The sequence below is a fragment of the Sceloporus undulatus genome, chromosome 2 (genome assembly GCF_019175285.1).
Source record: "Sceloporus undulatus isolate JIND9_A2432 ecotype Alabama chromosome 2, SceUnd_v1.1, whole genome shotgun sequence".
Lineage (NCBI taxonomy): Eukaryota > Metazoa > Chordata > Lepidosauria > Squamata > Phrynosomatidae > Sceloporus > Sceloporus undulatus.
In genome coordinates this window covers 73171365-73192849 of record NC_056523.1, presented here as the reverse complement: position 1 = coordinate 73192849, position 21485 = coordinate 73171365, and the positions used below count along the sequence as shown (strand labels likewise).

The 21485-nt window shown below is 39.9% G+C and overlaps 1 protein-coding gene across 4 annotated transcripts in view; it reads left to right on the top strand.

Annotated features, from left to right (window-relative positions):
* TEX264 (testis expressed 264, ER-phagy receptor) overlaps window positions 1–21485 on the top strand; it is a 229785-nt gene that overhangs the window by 4480 nt on the left and 203820 nt on the right. For 2 of the 4 annotated variants that reach the window (XM_042450265.1, XM_042450264.1), the window contains exon 2: window positions 8487–8775. In XM_042450265.1, the coding sequence (XP_042306199.1) occupies window positions 8518–8775 (258 nt within the window). In that variant the 5' untranslated portion in view covers window positions 8487–8517. Of the gene's footprint in view, window positions 1–7675; window positions 7714–8262; window positions 8281–8486; window positions 8776–21485 lie in introns of those variants that run through there. The other 2 variants (XM_042450267.1, XM_042450268.1) reach the window with 2 other exon arrangements.

Below are 21485 nucleotides of genomic sequence, written 5' to 3'. Positions count from 1 at the left end.
AGTGATGTCATATAAAAAGTGGGTTAAGCAGAATATCAAGAATTCAGTGTGTTGGGAACTTCTCTTCCCGTATATGCCTGCCCAAGGATTAAGATCTGTGGGAGGAGGGCACCTCTATGTCCGACCAGTAAAGTCAGTAGACTGTGTTGGGACATGGGAGAGGGCTTTCTCAACTGTGGCACCCCAACTGTGGCATGCTGTCTTTTTGGAGGCCTGACTGGTGACAACAGTCATGCCTTTTAGATGCCAAGTAAAACTCACCTGTTCATCAATGTCCTTGGGCCTCATTAATTCAGCCATAATATTGTCATACATAGTTTTAAAAACTTTTAAATCTTTTAAACCTGCTTTTAACTCATTGCATTTTTAATTTTTTTACTTATTTAAATTATTTTGCTGTTTTTAAACTATTTGATGTTTTTTGTAATGCTATTTGTAAGTTATCCTGAGATCTTTGATATCTTTGACAGGATATAAATATTTTATTAAATGACTGAATGAATAAATAAATAAGCTAATTGCATTGGTTTGTTCTGGGGCATTTTTAAAGAAACATGTAGGCATAAAATGTTGTTTGGTACCTTCAAGCAGTATCACTCCCTGACACATTTCCAAGAAAGAAAGAAACCGTTGTGGCCAATGGTCACAAATAAGCTGTTGGTCCTTACATATTGGTAAAAATTGGTGGTCCTGCACCACTTCTCAGATAGCCTGAGAAGCTTTAAAGGACAACTTGGACTCTCCTTCACTTAGCTACAAGGCATGGAGTCATGAGAGATGGCTGCAATAGTGCCAATATAATTGAAACTTGAGGCGGTGCAGAGAGGATTTAACTGATTTAACACAACTCAAACAACACTGTCCTAAATTGTTTAGTAGTTTAAGGCCTTGGGAATATGCACTGCGCAGTGGCTGTGTCGGACCCTATTTGAATGGAAAATCCCTCTTTGTTCTGGCTAGGAGAACCGGGTGAGTGACTGCTAATAACCTGGCTTGTAACCAGCACTTCTGTTTTGATGACATTTCCAGCTCGTCCCCAAGGTTCATTTCACTTTGTTTAGTCTTTACCTACAGCTGTAAATAGTCTGTTTATATCATGACAGTTAGTACTAAGAATGTCACAAGCATAGGACTGTGGATGGTTCATGTTGGTAGAGAGGATAGCTTTGAACGGAACAAGGACATCTCTTCTTCCTTGCAGTTTTCAGAAAAGTAGCTGTGTTAGTCTCTTGCAGCATAAAAACAAGAGGAGAGGGAAGAAAAGAAAGAAACAAACGTGGCAGCACCTTTGTAATCAACTGGTTTTTATTTTCACATGATCTTTCATGGACATAAAACCCACTTTTCTGAATGCAGTACAGAATGGTAGTAAATATTCAAGTGTAAAGCTTATTGACACAGTTGTGGAAGTGGGATGTAATGTAATAGGATCCAGAAAAAGGCAAATCATGACCCTTGCTCTCAGTTTTCAAAGAGATGTGTAAGGTGATATAATTCTTTCAAGTTTTTATAGTGGTCAGTTAGTGTTGATGTGTGAAGGTAAGCAGATTTATTGTTTTCACACATCAACACTAATGGACCACTGCAAAGATCTGAAAGACCCACATCACTTTACACAGCCCTTTGAAAATTTTGGACCAGGGTCCTGGTTTGCATCTTTTTGCATCCTATTACAGTCTATTCCACTCCCACAACTAGCCAAATACGTTTTATACATGATCGTTTATTATCACTCTGTACTGCACCTGAAGAAGTGGGTTTATATCCACAAAAGCTCAGGCAAAAATAAAAACCAATTGATCTTAAATGTACTGCCACATTTCTTTTTCTTCTCCCTCCTGCAGGGCACTCCTGTAAATATTTGTTGCTTTGATTCTTCCTTTCCACAACACTGTGATGACAACACAGGGAGAATTGCTTTGACAGCAAACCAGATTCAGAGGCTTCAGTAAAAGCATTCTTGTTTCTTTAAGGAATGTCTGTGAAAGTGCTGTGTGAGCTGGGCACGAGCACCGTGATCTCATCAAGCTGGTACACATGAACCAGGAAGTGGAATACAGCTGAAATAAACAGGATCAGTTGGAAGAAACAAAACAGCTCTCTGAAGAAAGATGAATTTTGTACACAGAGCATACAGGCTTAGCAGTCTTGTCTATCTCAGTTCTTTAGAATGTGATTTCATTCCTTTGTTTGTGTGGCACAGGTTTGGGGAATACACTTTTAGTGTATTTGCGTCTCCCATTAAATTTCAGAGTTAGAAATGAAAACATGAAGGATGAAAACCTGTTTACATGGGCTTGCTGTCATGACTGTGAACAGGGATTGCAAAATGTATTTGCACTTAGTCAGTGATCAGTGGTACAGTACAATATCAAACTGCAATTTAAACTCCAGTATGAGTAATTGTGCTGTTTTGTCTTTAGTATTATTTTTTTATTCTTTTAAAAATTTCATTGCACCATTCTTGTTGAGGAAAAAACACAGTTGTTAAAATTATCCAGAATATCTACTCATTTTGGCTTTAGGCAGCATCATTCCTCCCTGCCTTTGTTGCCCAACTATCATTAGAACTGAAGGTGTCACCCCATCACACTATCCATTAGTTTTGCATTTCTATTGTTACTCATATAGTCTGCTTGTAAAGGTCTGTTCTTGGACTTTTCACTCCATACATCTGAGGAAGTAGGCTGAAATCTATGAAAGCTTATGCTAGCAGTTTCCTTCTTTCAGTTAGTCTCAAAGGTGCTGCAATACCCTTTGCATCCAGATTTTTTGGTACTCGTTTGATGGTATAATAAAATAAAATAAATAAAAAAAATAAAATTTTTATTTTTATACCGCCCTTCCAAAGATCAGGGCGGTTAACAGCATAATAAAACAGTAAAAAACACAAAATATACATCAAGATTAAAACGAATACAACAAGAAGGAATAAAAACCCCGTTAGCCAGTCCTCATGCCAAAAAAGAGGAAGGGAGGCCCACTGAACTTTAGTCGGGGAATGCAACCTGAAATAGAAAGGTTTTTAGGTATGAGGCAGAAACCCTGTTGAAGCAGATCTGGAGCTGATCAGTTCCTAAAATGAAGAAGAAGCTAGATGGCTACCCTGTGCATACCTCAAATGGGAAAACATGCTTCAAAATGGGTGACATTTGCTGGAGAAAATTAGTGGGCAGGGGAAGGCTTAAGCCCTCACCTACTGCTTGCCTTCTGACATTGGTTCTCCGTTGGTATTGCAAGGGAAACAGGTGGTGTAGAACCAGTCAGTAAGTCTAAATTCAATCCTTCTTGTGTTTAGCCAATTCTAGATGCGGTTGCATTTTTCCCACAGCAGGGGTGGAAAACATGTGAGTTGTGCTGGGCTGGAGCTCTCATCAGCCCTTGGCCAGCATGTGGAATTAAGACCAGCAGGGTCATACATTCCCCACCTCTGCCTAAAAGGATCAGATAGCAATCTGGTAGTTTGGGGGTGCTTTTCAATTCAGCATTGTCACTGAAAAAAATTGTCTCTGACAAAGATTTTGATCTGCCAATTGCATTCTTACCTGGTTCACTAATTTCATTTTAAAAAAAATATTTATATCCTGCCTTTCTCTCAGTGAAAGCCCTAAGGAAGCTCAGAACATAGACTGGACCAGAATTTAGCTAGAATAAACCATCATAATAATGAACAATTACAATGATTAGATAGCATACTAAAACCAGCATTGAACTGACAACGGTTTGCAAGCATATAAGGCATATCAGAGGAGAAAAAAGTACAATATTCCCCATTAAAGGTCCTTTTGGCACAACCAGTCAATGACCAAAATCCTGTCTAGATAAAAGGACCTTTGCTGCTGGAAAGAGAGCAGGGGGTTGGGGGACTACCTTAGCTCCCCTTGAGAGCAAGTTCCAAAGCCTAGGAGAAGCCACCACAAAAGCCCTGTCCTATGCCTGTCCTGTAAAGGTGCTGGAATGAGAGAAAGACCAAGGATCTCAAAAGTTCAGCTGGGTTGCCACGCACTCTCCCTCTCCCTCCAGTTTCTCTGAGTCTGAGTTTCTCTGGGTCCTGCCCTGGATATCCTTTTTTCAATTAGAGCTCTCAAAGTGTCTTACTACATACATAAATTGTAATGGAGAGAGAATCATACAGCGCGCCTGTGCCATACACGGGCTCGCCATATGCGGACTTGAGGTCATGCATACAATGAGCCCTAATATGGTGAATGGAGTGCACACCTGTGGCGTACCGTGCACTGCGGGGATGCACCCCATTCAAACAAATGGGGCTTGATTTTGCATGGAATTTACCTTACATGGGGGGTGGGTCCGGAACGGATCCCCTGCCTAAGGCGAGGGCACACTGTATATCCAAAAAACTAAACTGAACTCAACCAGCTCCACAGGAGCAAGAGCTGGAATTGCTTATTTCTTCCTGTAAGGCAGCAGGGTGCCAGAGTGAAATTTTAATGCAAAGCCAAGCCATACTAAAAAAAAGCCCTCCTCAAAAGCTAAACAATTTTTAGTACAGTATATTTTTCATACTCTGTTGCTAATAAATGATTTATAAAGATAGGCGAAGGTGTCACAGTTCCACCACAAAATGTTGCTGCTTTACCGTGGATTAGTGTGATTATAACTCACATCCAAACACTTTGTCAGCCCAAGACAAGCTGAAGGGAGAGTGTGCACGTGCCTCTGGCGTTCATGCAGTGTTGTGGTACGCTTGCCCAGACCAGGCAGAAATACAAATATTGCCAAATGTAACTGAGCACACAACATTTCACTTAAAGGAAAATTATTTAGAAAAAAGATGCTATGTAATGTTCAGGTTCATTTTACATTTTAATATTAAAAAAGCTGGGGGGGGGATCCAAATGAATTTTCTGATGCCAATCAATATTTTAAAAGCCAGATTTCTGGAATTTGGCTTTAAAAAGCCAATATAACAATCTTGTAAGGCAGTTGGGCCTGTCCCACAAGGCAACTGGGTGCAGAAGGAGACAGGAACTGTCCAGCTGGAGAAGAGCCTGATACTGCCTTTGCCTGTGCTTCTTTCTTTCACTCTTCGCATCGCACAGTTCATGTGCAAGGAGGGCAGTTCAACTGGAGTAGGCCCTGCTGTTATCTTTGCCTGCATCTCCTTCTGTGACATAGTTTCAAATATTTGCAAATACAATTGTATAAATTTATATAAATAAAATTGTATAGATGAGTATATTAATGTAATAATAATATATATTTTAATGGTTATGTAACATAATTTAATGCAATTAACTAATATAGCTAGCTTAATTTACACAACTAAAAATTATGTAGTTGGTGAAGTGAATGAGAAGATGTGTAGACATTTTTGGCTACAAGCACTAACATGAAATGGTTAACTACCAATATTTTCTCACATGTGATTTTTTAGAGATTTTATCAGGGTACTGTTGTACCTTGAGCTAAAGGAATATACAGTATTGGACAATAAATCTTAATGATACTGAACTTTTGTAGAAAAGATGACACACACACTCATATAGATTTGTGTTAGCTCTTCCTTGTGGCAAGCCAGTTATGTTTGTTGCCAGTGCAGAAGGGATCAGCATCATATTAAGAAATGGCTGGTTCACCATGGGCTAGTGGCCTCTACATGCAGGCTTTATATTAGGTGTTTCCTCATGTATTCAGCATTTATATGAATAGTTCCTATGCCACATATAATTATTTCAATCCAGTGGTGTGCAATCTTAGATGTAGACACAAAGACAACACTAATCAAGAAACAGTTGGTCAAATTCACTAATTTTGATTGTGCAGTGGGCCCTTGGTATCCACAGGGGTTTGGTTCCAGGACCCTGTGTGGGTACCAAAATCCCTGGATGCTCATGTCCTATTAAATACAGTAAGGTAGTAAAATGGTGGCCCTTATATAAGATGGCAAAATCAAGATTTGCTTTTTGGAATGTATATATTTTAAAAATATTTTCAAGCTGTGGATAGTCGAATCTATGAATAAAAATGCCGTGGGTATGGAGAACCAATTGTACTTAAATGGACATATAGAAAAAAGTGGAAGTGGGGAGACATAGCCTTCTTGCACCTATTAGACAAAAAGATTTATTTTAGAATGGGTTTTTATGCATCACGATCATCTTCCTCAGATGCATGCTAAAATAATATCTGTTAGTCTTAATGTACCTCACAAGATTCCGTCTCCCCCTTTCTTTGTGTCTTTTCCTACTGAATCAGACAAATACAGGCCTCAAACAGATGGGACCAAAGGGCCATTGTTGGGCCATGTTGGGGTCATGGCATTTAGACGCCATACACCCCAAACACGGCCAGAAGCCACACTGTGGCTGCCTCCGCCAAGAAGAACCAGGCCAAAAAGGAGTGGCTGAAAGCCACTCCTTTCTGGCAAGGCCAATGTGATTTTAGGCTGCATCAATAGGAGTATAGTGTCTAGAGATCAATGGAACTAATAGTGCCACTGTATTCTGCTTTGGTCAGGCCTCACCTGGAATACTGTGTCCAGTTCTGGGCACCGCAATTCAAAAAGGATGTGGAGAAACTGGAGTGTGTCCAAAAGAGGACAACTAAACTGGTGAAGGATCTGGAAACCATGCCCTATGAGGAATGTCTTAGGGAGCTGGGTATGTGTAGCCTGGAGAAGAGAAGGTTAAGAGGGGATATGATAGGCCTGTTTAAATATTTGAAGGGATGTCATATTGAGGAGGGAGCAAGCTTGTTCGTTGCTGCTCCAGAGACTAGAGCGCAGAACAATGGATGCAAACTGCAGGAAAAGAGATTCCACCTCAACATTAGGAGGAACTTCCTGATAGTAAGAGCTGTTTGACAGTGGAACAAACTCCCTCAGAGTGTAATGGAGTCTCCTTCCTTGGAGGTCTTTAAACAGAGGCTGGATGGCCATCTGTCAGGGATGCTTTGATTTAGATTTCCTCCATGGCAGGGGGTTGGACTGGATGGCCCTTGGGGTCTCTTCCAACTCTATGATTCTATGATTCTAACCCATTCAAGAGTGCAGTGAAAGCCCAGATCAGGGCCGGGTGTGTGCAATTGCCACATCCCTGGCACAATCAGCTCTGGCATGATTGTGAACTGCATTATCATTCCTGTCTGCTTGACCCCACAGTTATCTTTCTGAAAATAGCTGAGGGACTAGGGAGCAGCTTGCTCAACAACATGGTCAGTGCTGAACCAGAGAACTTCAACGGAAAGGAATAATTAATACTTTTATTAAAATACTTTCTTCATGCTCCAGTTGGTTTTTGGATCATACACCATCGGAGTAAAGATACTGTAAATACAATTAAATCCCATTAATATATATTTGAAAACTGTGGCCTTAGCTGAGGCTTATGTGCAAATGTGTGTATCTGACCCCCATTTCAGGAAAAGGTGCTCTGGGAGCAGAGAGTTTAGACTGGAGAAGCAAAATTATGCATGTAAGTTTAACCCTTTCCCTGTTCACCACTTCTCCAGTCCAAATCTTTCCAGTCACATTTATGCAGAATACCAAGCATATATTTCTGTAGCAGACACACATTTGGAACCTGGGGGGGGGGGTAAAAACAGCTGCAGAGAGGACATGATTTGTAGTAGACATTTGAGTGGATGGGGGAAGGATTAACTAAAGGAGGCTTCACTGCTGTAGTTCTCCATCCAGACTGCCACATCACGAAGCAGAATTTCTTTGCCAGAGGTGGGGTGGGAACATTACGGGTGAGTTACATGCACTTACATCTAATCTGTAGTTATAGTCTTACAAAAAGGAAATGTTACACTAATGAAAAAGACTGATTTTAGTAGTTTTAGCTTCTGGAGAATTATCTATAGATATTTTAACATGGGAGTAGGGTGCAACGAGAAAGTGACTGAGAGGGAGAAAGAATTTCACACTCTTAACACGCACTACACTAAATCATAATTTTAATTTACTTACTTGATGTAATTATCATAGTTTTTATAATCATTAGATTGCTTGAGAATGGGAAACCTTGTTTTAAAATAGAAATGGAAAGTACATTCAGTACAGGAGCTGTAAAAAGTATCTCAGGCTGCTTGTGTTTGAGTTTGGGGAATTACCCTTGGAGCAGCATGTATTTTTCCAGTAAGATATGATAACTCTATTCCAAAATTAAGTGATATTTTTCAAGGGCAGATTCCTTTTCTCAACTGCTTTTCCTCTATGTTAATCTCACCAGTGTGGTTAGTAGCAGGCCTTCTCTCTGCACTGTGAACTAGGATGTGGTTTTTATTCATTGTCAATCTCAACAAACAGTTACTGAGGTAGAATATTTTTCAGAATGTTTTCATTTGTTAAAGGTGTATGTCTGAATTTGGTTTAAAAATCAATATGACTTCATAAAAGCTTTTATAAAATGCTTGCTGGTGGGGGTTGGGGTGTCGACCTAAGCTAAACTTCTGTGTAAGCTGTAGGAGAAAGTAGTTTGTGTTGGCAGTGTCTGATCTTTGTCCTTCTTTCTTATCATCAGTTGATACCTGCAGTTTGAGGCACCAGGAGACATGTCGGACTGGCTGTTCATTGGATTGTTCGTGGCACTGGTTGTGCTTCTGCTGCTGACGCTCTTTGGTTTTGCTGTGTATTCAGGACTCTTTTCAGAAGTGATTGTCAGCGCTGGTTTGCCCCCAGTTGGCAACATCACTGTAGCATACAAATTTCAGGTGGGACCTTATGGTGATAGTGGAAGGCTGTTTACGGAGAGCTGCAGCATCTCTCCAAAATTGTGCTCCATCGCTGTGTACTATGACAATCCTCACACGGTAAGTCACAGTGAGAGCTCTACCAATATTTAATTTTCATAATACCCTACAGTACTGAAAGGATTTCATTTTTTTGTTCTTCTAATTTCAGCTTTAATGCTATTTAATAAGACCTGTATTTTCTTCAGATTCCCACCCCTACACCTTTATACCTTTCTTTCTGAACAGATATTATATGCTGGAGGCTTCCATTCAACATGTTCTTTTGTTTCCCAAGGCTTTCTATCACCATCTATTTTGTGTGCATATTTCTTCAAAGTTCTCAGTATAATAATTTCTGTTCCTCTGTGCATAGTCTGAAGTGTGGACATTCACACTCACAATTTTCTCAACGTTACTGGTTTTATTTTTCCTTTCTCACCAAATCAGCAAAATGTTTAGGAAATGCTAACCATTTGAGCAGAAGCCTCTCCACTTTTCCCATTCTACATCTACAATCCATTCTGTGCCCCCAACTGTTGTTGCTTGTCCTTCCAAATCTTTACATTATGTGTAGACTGAATTTGTTAGGGCTTGGAAGTGACACATTACAAGTACTGTAACAACATTACCTGTAAGATATTACTTTTGATGTAATGAGAGGGGGTAGTAATGTAATGTAAAATAATAACTGGTATATAATCATGGTTTTTAGTGTAATTAATAATATTTAATTATTACTACTGCAACATTACTTTTTGGTGGTGGGTGGGTCCTTTTATGGCTCCTTTCCCCCTATTTTGTAAAAGTGCATTAAAAAACAGAAAAAGTCACTTAAAAGTAACATAGTGATATGTTAGTAACATGTTAAGCAGGTTACAAAGGATATTTTAAAAATAGTGTTCCAAGGCCAGTCAATACATCTCTTTGAGCACAACTGTTATTCATGGACACAGACTGTTTTTTAGTCAATTTGATATTTATTTATTTACTAGCATGACAGCCCACGCTTCTTATAAACAGCTCAAGGTGATTTGCATGGTTCTTCTGTACTCTGTTTTCTCCTTTCTGAAATAGATTAGGCTGAGATAGAAGGACTGACCCAGGGTTGTCCAGGGGTGTGGCCTGCAGATGATGCACACCCCTGGAGCAGCCAGAAACCACTCTGAGGCCACGTAAGGTGGCCTGAATCCTCCGGCAAAAGAAGTGGCGAAAATCTGCTCCTTGCTGGTGGCTTGTTTGGGGCTGCAGCGGTGGCCCATTGGTCAATGAGATCCCGGGCTGATCAGGGACTGATAGCAGCTGGAGTAGCCAGAGACCACTCCAATCCGTCTGTCAGTTTCACCCCTTAGCATCACTGCTGAGTGCTGATTTGAATTTTGATCTCCCCAGTCTTAATCTGACATTATGAGCAGTAGGTCACCATAGTGCCCTAGTACATTTTGAAAAATATATTATGAGGTTTCCAAGTTGGTTTCATAACCAGAAGCCATTTGTCTTTTTATTTAGATAATTTAGCTTTCTCAGAATTACATTGTTTGTGTTAAGAAAGCAAAATCCTGGCCATCAAATAATTTCATATGAGAGGATAAAATATTTGGACTGGAGAGTACATAGTCAAAGAGCAGTTTTCACATCTATGATGGCTTTGCTCTTTACCCATCCTGTGCTTTCATAACTGACCTGCATCTCGCAAATGGTTTGTGTTTCCATTCTCTGATATGCCAGCAACAGCTTTGTTAAATAAATTTGATTTTGTGTCTCCATTCATTTAAACTGTGAATTTTAATTTAGGATATTTAATTTATGCTAGATGATTTTAATGTTCCCTGGGTTTATACGTTTATTAACTATGTTTTACAGTGTTTTTACAGAGTTGAGTAAGAAATGATGATGATGATGATGATGATGATGATGATGATGATGATATAATGTGAAAAGCCAGGTTATTTCATTCAGCACCAGCTCTATAAATGGAGAGAATTTTAGTAAACTGCAGAGTTTCTGAACTATGGACTAGTTTCTTCTTGTTCAAGATTTGGATGGCATTGATACATCCTTTCCCTTGTTCAGAGACAGGATACCGTATGCTGGGCATAACCAATTCGGATGGTATTGCCTTCTTGCTGTGCTTCTAAGTCTCCACAGGCATCTGGAGGGTCCTTGTTGGTCATCAGAAGAAGGACAAAATAGGCCTGTGGCTCAATCAAGCAGGAGTATTCTTCTACAGACCTCCATGTTCTGTGGCTAGGGAAAAGCAGAATTTGGAAACCTTTTGGACTACAGCTCCTGAAATCCTCTAGCTAACATTGTTACTGGCTGTGCTGACTGGGAGATTCTGGAACTTGTAGTCTCAAAAATGTAACTTTTTCAGTCTCTCAAGTGAGGGAAGCCAGGCCAGGGGGCTTGTACCTTCAGTTCTTTAGTGGATCATCAGTTGACCATCCATTTTTGTCACATTTGTTTTAGTATTTTAAAATGGGTGGTCATGGTGGTAGAATGGCGGTAAATGAAATGTATTGCTGTGGATTAATATTATTAATATTATTTATTTATTTAGGGCATTTATATAGTTAATCATTTTCTGTTGCGCTGAGAAATTATTGAATTGCTCTTCAGATTTTTTGATTCTCTTTGTTGTTTGATGCTAACTGACTCAAGTATATAACACTGCCCTCAAGTCGAGTATATAACACGCAGTTGGCAAGTAGCATGACAGTAAAGGAAAGAGTAACAAATAGGTTGCCAGACCTCCCATAAGGCTGAAAGACAGCTTTTCAACTCCAGTAATCTCTGTGGGTAATGGCTTCCCTTAGGTGTTCTCAAACCTTTCTAAATTTGTAAGCACCAAGCATATGAGAGCTTTATGGCATATTTTATCACTTCCATTTTCTGTGGAATTGTGAAGTCTCAAGGAAATAGCAACATATTTCTGTAAAACAGACTGGTGACTCACCACATCAGTGATTCAGAGAGTGATCGAAGGTCTGCTAAGTGCCTGCTTGGATTCATGAATGGATTAAGCCTGAAAAGACTAATCAGACTTGGTAGCCATTTCCATCAATTTGGCTTACTTCTTTGGAGAAGATACTCTCAAGGATGTTTTTGAATGTTATCACTTATTGACAACTTGAGGCTGGGCTTCTCCTGTCTTTTGGCCACCAAGAGGTGGAAGTGTCAAGAAGTAGTGTTACAAGTTGTGACAGTAAATTATGAAACTTGCATCTCACAGCTCAGATGCCTTTCCCTTCCTTCCCAAGACTATTTCTTTTGGTTGTCTGCCTTATGAATCTCTCCTTATCTGAGGCATAGATCTTTTAACAGTGACTACAATTCAAGGAATTGTACAGCTAACTCTATGTGTCAAACCATCTCTTGATTGAAAACAAAAACAGCCTTCTGTGACTGAGTGAAGTAGCTTCAGCTGTTTGTGATGCAGCACTGGAGATGTCATTCCGGAAAGAGAATCAGATTTCCCACTCAGCATTTTTATGTCTGTGCACCTCCTCCTCGGTACCTTTTCTTTAGTGAGGAAATGTTCAGATAGACTTGGAGCTATCATTCTAAAACAGTCACTTGCAGGTTGACTGCTGACAGCTTGATTCTCTTTAAAAAATAAATAAAATAAAATTGGTATTCTCAACAAAGCTGGGAGGTGTGCTTGTTTGAACTCTGGACATCAACATTACCTTGTCTTCTAATAATCCGAGATCTGTAGAAACATACAGATCAGAGATCTTCCCTGTTTCAGTGGCTTGAATTTTTATGCTGGTGCACAAATTTGAGGAGACAGATCACATCAATGAGTTAATAGAAGACCGAGCAGTTAATGAGATAACTCAGGACTGGCATTTCTGAATCTGACTATTATGTCCTTAGTTTTGAAATCATTGTAGAGACTGTGGGGTGTCTGCTTACTGCCCTCCCCCCTCACATTTCTGGTAAATTTGATAAGTCTGTAGGTTTTAAAATTTATTGTATGAATTTGAAGAAGAAGAAGATGTGGCTGTGATTCTGCACAGCAGGTGAATACACATACTGTTTCCTGAATCTAAAGTTAAATACAGGCAGAGCAGAGTTAGTCAAGTCTGTTTTACACACATTTGCTCATAAGTTAGGCGGCAATCCTATATTAACACATGGATGCCCAATGTGATTTACTTTTGGTAAGACTTGTATGGAATTGCACTGTAAATTTATTTACCGTATGTATTCTTAGTTGTACTTTTCTTGCACAAAGAACCTAAAGGAAGTTCATGTCTCTCTCTTTCATTTTTCTATTGTCATAAATAGGACAAATAGTCTTGATAAAGCTACCACTAATTGATCCAGTAATGTCCTGTTTAATCTTCTTAATACTCCTTCATAAGAACTGCTAGAATAGCCTTTGGAGGGCACTATAGGAAGTCAGTTCTATAGCAAGATAGGCCTGGAATCAGCACCTCGGAAATCTGCTTGAACAGCAGCCAGCACTGGCACTGAACTGTCCAGAAGCCCCACCCCCACCCCCCAATGTAGTGTTGCCTCAGGATATTGTACTGTATAGAATTTAAATGCCCACTTTCTGTTCTTGCCATTCCTGCCAGGCAAACAAGAAGGGTCCTATTAGAAGGTCTCTTGCCAAGGGCTTCATCGAAGCTGGACTGTCCATCCTTGAAAGCCTGTGTAACTCTGAATGTCTAGCTTTCCCTTTCTAGTCTCAAGGCATGTATTGGACATAGCCAAAATATCAAATTTCCTCGTCAGTTCTGAGGACTAGAAACATATTTTTCTTTAAAAAAATAAAAAATAAAATTAAAAAGTATTCTTGAGACTCTCTCAGAGTTTCTGCATTCTTTATTCAAGGCAATATTCTGCAGCATAATCTCAGCTATGTTTTTTTATTCCCTGTGCAATGCTAAATGGTGAAACAGGTTTGGAAAAAAAATCTGTATATAGAAAATAGTCAGGGAGCCAAGGCACCTGATGGAATGACCTTCCTCACTAACCACATTGTTTGTGTTATAAATACAAAGGGCTTACAGAAAGAGTCTTCTGCTCAGTGTGAAAGGAGAGTATTTATCTCTGGCATCTAGCCATCTTATTGGAATAAAGTTATTCTGTATAAGTTAAAGAATCAGGAAGAAAAATGTCATTGTGCTTTATCTTAAGCAATGTTTAGTTTGACACTTGCCAAGAATGAGTTTCCAAATTCTTAGAATGCAGTCCCTCAGTGTGATAACACCAGTTTCTTTTGCTTCACCTTCCTTAATTTTTTGGTCCATAGGAAGTACTCTCCACATTGGCTGTAGTCTTGTCTTACATACATAGTGACACTAGCTAATTCCTTAAAGTTAAATATAAAGTTCTGTGCCTTTGCCTACCAGCCAGTAAAGCTAGATTTTCAGCACTGAACTGCCCTCTGCATTTACTGATGTGGAGGAACTGTTAGGGCTTTGGTCCTGGGGATGGTCTTTTATCATAGTGAGTTGGGATGTGCTTATTGTAGAAATTCTGTAGTTAACAGCTGTGGCCAAATGACTGACTTCCCTGCCTGAAATCTCTTTGCCATGTTATTGTGTTAGGAGCCCATCTGTCCTTGATCATTCACTGTCATGTCAGTTGATCAGTTTGCAGAGTCAGTAAGGGGAGGGAAAATCCAGTCCTGGGACAGCACACGGTCTGCAAGGCTCTTTTTGCAGCCTTCCAACCTTAGACATCCCAGACCATTCTCTTCCTGGCCATAAAATGGTGACTAGCCTCTCATAGTAACATGTAGGAACTATGATTTACCTTTTAAATATGTTGCAGTTGCCTTCCCTCACAACTGTTGAACATGAAAAAGATCCCAGTATTCAAAACCAGAAGTGGACATCTGACCATTTCTGCTTTTGTTTGTTTGTTTGTTTGTTTTTGGTATCATCTGTGGCAATTTGTGTAGCTCATGGAGAATCCCAGAGACAGAATACTGACCCTGTAATACACCACAATTGTCAACTTAAGGCAAGAGTCCTCACATCACTATTGTTTGTAACTGCTATAGTAGTACTGCTATGACATGCTGCTTGTAAATTATCAAGGTAGTCCTGCACACTCTTTAAGTTTCCAGGCTCAGCACACTTGTAACAATAGCAAAACAATGTGGGGTTGGTTAACTTAATATACAGTGTCTTTTGCCTCTTTGTAAACCCCCCCCCCCCGGCATTACTTTCAAACTGCTTTCATTCGTTCCTGAAGTATAACTTCTGATGTGTAAATTTTTGCTGTGCTTGTTTTAACTTTTGTAAGCTGCTTTGAGTGTTGGACTTGGAAAAGGGTTGAGGGATACATAATAAGCTTTCAACCTACCTTAGATATGAAGTCCTACTGTCTCTGTTGCCCTGTTCTGTGTTCATATGTATATGCATACAACTCTCAGTGGTCATCTGAACCCTAAAAAAAATAAGAACAATGGGATAGTAAGTAGTGTTGTAGAATGGCTCAGGCTGGTATTTAAGCAGAACAGGATGGGCAGAGGCTGCAGAGAGAGTGTACTGATCCCATAATGACTAGAGCTGCTAGCACAGTCAGAATTTTCACTACAATAAAAAGTGTGCTGTGAAAGCATTCTTCATTATAGTGGCTTTTGTGGGTACATTATATTGTTTAGCTTGGAGAATGCAGAAAATCAACTTATGCTCATAATAAAAATGCAGCAGAAGGATACTAGGGACTAAATGTTAGATTCCAGAGCCCTATGGTTTTTGAGGACGAACAAGACAAAACAACACATAATACTTAGCTGCACTCAGAGTCCTTTCGAAAGGTACTGCTCTCTGGGCTTTTTATTCCTGTTATCTAAATTGTGGGTAGGCAACATTTGATCCTCCAGCTGCAAAGATTGGAGAAGTTATTTTGGAGGTCCTCTAACTCTCAGAATTTCCCATCCAAAATGGCCAGTGGCTGGAGGATTTTGGGAATTATAGTCCAAAAATAACACTTCCAACCTCTGTCAGGTGCTGGTGATTTCCCTCATTGCTGTCTATGCTGGCTCGATCTGACTGGTGTCCATGCTGGCTATTGGAATTGCAGTCCAATTTAAATCAGTTTGGGGGTGGTGGTTTGGAGGTGCTGGATATTTGTAGCATTTGTAGAACCTTCACCATTATTTATAATGTAGATATGTCCTCCAGTTTTCATCTTATCATGTGCATGTTGATAGCACATATTCCATGATGGCTGGAAGAGAGTCCTTCACTGCTAATTGGGTTCACAAAATGGTTTCAACTCTATAGTGTAAAGAGCAGCTGTGCTCAGCTGTTTCTATTTTTGTAGAGTGGAAGGAAAATGGAAGAGCATCACCAGGGATGAGGCCATGTCAAGTCCTTTGAGCTGCATACAAAGGTCTTCTTTTCTGGAATTCTACTGCAAAGGACAACAAAATTGCATTGTGGATATAATTTTTAAAAGGTAGTTCACCCCATCCCCAAGGTTTAGTCTGGGTATCAGCATTTCCATTTCATCTTTCTGAGTCCAGACCTGAGGCGAAAGTGGCAGTAATTTCTAGTTTACAGCTTGGACCATGACCTGTCCAGAATTAACCATAGTTTGGAGCTAAGTGTAATTCCAGCATGCAGAAATGGTACCAGCTGAATGGAGCCAGTGTGGTGTAGTGGTCTGAATGTTGGACTAGGCCTGTTTTAGACCTGGGCTTGAGTGTCCACTAACCCACAGCTGGATGAACTTGGGCAAGTCACACTCTCTTAGCCTTAGAGGACCAAATGCAAATCTCCTCTGAATAAATTTTGCCTAGAAAACCCTATGACAGAGTCACAATACATCACAGTTGACTTGATGGCACATGACAACAACAACAGTTTGTTGACAAGGCTTACTTCCTTTGACTGAAAGAGCCATATGTTCCATCCTCATTTCTCAACCTCATTCGGGAGGTGGTTCAACTATTTTAAAAATAAAAATAAAATAAGTAATACATCCCCCCCCGATACAGTTTTTCACAAAACCTAATTCATAAAATTGCGAGCCAGCTTGATGTAGTGGTTTGAGTGTTGGACTGCGACTCTGGAGATCAGGGTTCAGTTTCCTGCTTTGCTATGGAAACTCATTGGGTTATCTTAGGCGAATCGCACACTCTCAGCCTTAGGGTTACCATAAGGCAGAAATGATGTGAAGGCATACAACAACTACAGTGTTGAGATTAAGGTACTTTGGGATAGTGATGGAAAATACTCTTATTTTCTTTCATTGGTATACAAAGGAGTCTTGTAGCACCTTTGAGACTAACTGAAAGAAGGAAGTTGTTAGCATGTTCCCTCCAGTCCATCTGCCTTGGTCCAGGCCTCAGAGGGAGAGAAGACCTGCTGGACCTGATCCCCTTCCCCACCACCATTTCCTTCTCCTTTTGTGTTGTGGCTTTTTAGATTGTACGCCTGAGGGCAGGGAACTGTCTAATTAATAATAATAATAATAATAATAATAATAATAATAATAATTGTAAGCCGCTCTGAGAGCCTTTAGGGCTGAAGGGCAGGGTATAAATATCATAAATAACAACAACAATAACAATTAATTAGCATGAGCTTTTGTAGACTTGACCCTGCTTCCTCAGATGCATGAATTTTATCTTTCAGTAGGATGAGTATCTGTGTCAGTCATCTGTCATGCAGTTCCTTTTCATTATTTGGGCCGTAAGGCTAAAGATTTTAATGATGTTCACAATAAGTGTAAACTAGCAGTAGTGCTTTTGTTCACCCAGTTCTTGAACATTTTGTCCTGTTCATTTAAAATGGCTGTTCCCTCCTTTTCTCCCTCTCATGGAAAAGTTACATCACAGGACAGTATTGGAGTGTGGCTATTACTAACACACTAAGCTAATGGAACCAAGAAAAACAGCCTACCTCCAAGGCATCCATTGTAGCTGCTAGACAGAAAACCTCAAAAACTTGGCAGAGTCACCTTCTAGTAGGCTTTGACTCTTATGCATTCACCATGGAATGTGTTAACTGAAGCCCAGCACCACAACTCCTGCAGCCAACGGATGTGGAAAGGCCAGCCAGACTGAGCTGCTCCATCAGGTTCTGTCTCTACAGCATTGGTAATGTGGATTCAGAAGGCTTTTGTTTGTTTTTCCTAAGGCTGTTGTGCAATTATCCAGCTGAATAATTTATTGATATCATACCTTGTCTGGTGTGAATGGGAAAAATAGTTTGCCCAGAAAGCTAAAGAAATAGTAGAAAGCACTGACTTTGTACAAGAATGTCCCAATATATTTAGAAGATGCCTCTCCCCAGAATAACTTGAGTTGCAATTGCAAATCACATGAGGAGGGGTGTGGAAAGAAAGAGATGGCTTTTGCACTCTGTTTACATATGTGTGCCTGTACCTGTAAGAGGTTGCAAGGAAAAGTGAATAAGCATTCTGCCTGGGCTGATTCAGGAGGGCAGAGTGAAGAGAGTCCATTCTGAGCTCACCAAGTGGAACCATCTTGTCATTAGACATCTGTCTTCCATTTTGTTGTAAATGTATTTCTAAAGATGAGTGGTCACATTCCCAGTGACTTCTGAATGTGGATGAAGCTGCTTTTGTAGGAAGTAAGGTTCTAATAATTTTCTAACCTGTTAATTAAGACACTTGAGCCTAAAAATATTAGATTTTTTTAAAGAAGAAGGTAACATTATCATCCTTTACAGACTGAAAGTGATGTTATTATTTCAGGAACATAAAAGGCACTATGTATAACTTGGCTTGGCTTACAACTTGGCTTTCAGTATATAATACTTGATATATTAAAGGTATAGATTACTAAAAATAATAATTGCAAAATTGAGTTTAAAAAAAATTATTGCTAGTAATAGAGCTATACAGTACTGTATCCTGAACTGTAAGGAACACTTGAATGGTAAGGAACCGCTTTGCTTTTGCCATTTTATGCAGAACAAGCAAACAAGCGAAACAACAACATTAAAAATAGAAGAAACCATCAATATTAGTAATATAAAGAAGATGATTTTGTCTGCTCTAGTCCTCCACAGCATTAAGCTGGTTTAAAGCATTCATTCCCACAAAAAGAATCAAGAAAAGAAAATCAAGAACAGGAACTGCAATATGAGATACTGTATGTAGTTATACATAAATGCCTGCTCAGCTGCTACATAGTTTTTAAAAACAATGCAGGAGTGTGTGTGTGTGTGTGTGTGTGTGTGAGTGAACACCTTGTCTTAAATATTCGATTTGTTCCATAATTCAGATTTTAAACATTTCATAGGGGGAAATTGCTTGTTTTTTGAATTTTTCCAGTTTTAACTCAAGCCTTCACATCTCTGTCTGATAGAGTTAGGTTTTCAGTGCTCACTTCTTACTGATAATTCTGCAGTAAGATATACTGTGTACTCAGTATAAGAATATGAAGATTTACATGAGGCTCATTAATTTGGCTTCAAGCAGAGTGGATGGAACAGATTTCAACACATGCCAGGAACGATATCTGTGGACCACAACTCCCTGCTTGGGGTATGCTGTGACAGTTTGGGTTGGTTCTGTGCATTTTCAGTTTCTGTATGAGCTAAAGGGATTAGATAGTTGCTGATTCATGTAGGCTCAAGCAGGAATAAAGAGCTGAGGGGGCATTTCATGTGAGTAGCAAAAACCAAGCCGGATAGAAGTTACCAAACTGAAGACTGGGCAAGAGATTCAGACATGTCTGAGTGTGAAACTCTGAGCTGCTAGTACAGAAATTGCAGAGAGAATGATCTGGGAGAGCTGTCGTTCAGATCCAGGAAGATTTAGTACAGTGGACTTTTCCTTTACGCGGGGGATCCGTTCCGGACCCCCCCCGCATAAGGGAAAAATGTGTATGCTCAAGCCCCACTGAAAACAATGGGGTGTGTGCATGCGGTGTGATGTGGTGCGCATGCCATGGTTGGGTGCACCATTGTTTCCCCTGCAACACAGATTCAATGCAAGCTGAAAGCTGCATATGGCATGCCTGCTTATGGCGCGGGTGCACTGCGTAGGTTTCTCAAATATTAGAAGCCTGGGCTGGGAGCTTGTCAGAATCTGCAGTACTTCTCTATCAGAATGCTCTTTCTGCCACCTTGTTTAGTAACTGAATTTCTGGTGCTTCAGCCAGTTGATGCAGTAGATGCATGACAGCTCATTGTGGGTTGTCAGACTGGGAGGAGGCAACAGCAGACTCCGTATTTGTGCAGACACAAATTAAGCCATGTACTTTGCTGTGGACTAACAACTGTCCTGAGTGGGAACACAGATGTCATCTTCCGTTTTCCCTACTACTATTACTCCTTACCTTTTCCATTGCTATACTCACTTCTCAACAAGTGTAAACTGAACAGACATCATATGCATCTTGTGACATCCATTTAAAATTGCAAGAGATAGTTGTTGAATTGCAGGGAATTTAGTATACTATGCTCCCTAAAGAAAAGAAGCCAAAATAGGCCACTTGTTTTAAATAATAGTAAGATGTAAAATAGAAATCAGCTGTTAGAGTTAATCTTTGCCAAACAGATAAATACTGTACAAATATTTTCCATTTAATAAGCATCCTCCATTCCAGAAGTGCAAGTACTTTACTGTAACGATTCTGTGATTCTATGATTCTATGATCCAGTGTCAGTTTTGTCCGTCTCAGCCGTTTGAGGGAAATAGACTTTACAGTATTGCTTTAAAATATTTACAAAAGGGTTACTGGAAGTCAGGAATGACTTGAAGGTACATAACAGCAACATAATCAAGTATCACCCAATACATCTAGTGTGTGTTCATAATGGTGATTTTTTTGCATCTTTTAAAATGCATTTGATCACATAACATGTGTTTATTTGTCATACTTCTGCTCTTCCTTGGAAAATCAAACTGTTAAGAGGGAGCTCCAAATGAGTTCCCACTAAGAAATTGATTAAGACCCTGTCTTCTTAGTTTCTGACAAGGGATACTGTTTGATGCTAGAACAAGCTGTCTGTTTAGCCTAGGACCCTGTCTTCTGTCTGGCTGCAGATCTGTGGTCTCAGGCAAAGGCCCAACCTTGCTACTGTACCTCGACAGGCTGCTTTTTAATGCTGAGCTGTGATCTTTCTGTTTTTGTATCTTCAGCATTGCTACTGGACAACTGGTTAAGCAACAATACAGCACTTTATTACTGTTGATGCTGAGTATGGTTTCCTTAGCCTCAAGCTCAATGACTATTACAATGTAATTGCCAACACAGAAATCTGAGAGCCTTTTACTATCATCAGAGCAACCCCCCACCTTGTCCCAAACTGTATTGTTTGATGGATTTGTGCTTAATGAATTGCTACTTTTAGGTATGTTCTTCCCTCTCTCCTCATGCATATGCCTCTCTGGAAGTTTTTCGGGAAGATTTGAGCTATGCATCATGTGACAAAACAAATTCCAAAGCCACCATGCTTTTTTCCAGTTTGATCATCTGATGCTTGGCAATGATTCTAGAAAGCTTCCTTCCAGTTTTTTTTCCAGAGCTCCAAACAGCAACTGTGGAAAGGCTGACAGAGCTGCCACCCGCCTTCCAGTTGCCTGTTATAGGAGAAACCTGAGTAGCTGGCAGGATAACGAGAAACCTACTGGTATGTTAGTTCTTTTTTATATGATGGTAGTAAGGCATTTTGTTAAAGTAAACAGGCTAGAAGTGCTAAATATACTTATACTACAGCACCCAGATCACTGATCCATCAGTTTAAAATATATAGTTTTTACAGTACAGGCTTCCCTAACTCACTCACTCTCTCTCTCTCTCTCTCTCTCTCTCTCTCTCTCTCTCTCTCTCTCTCTCTCTC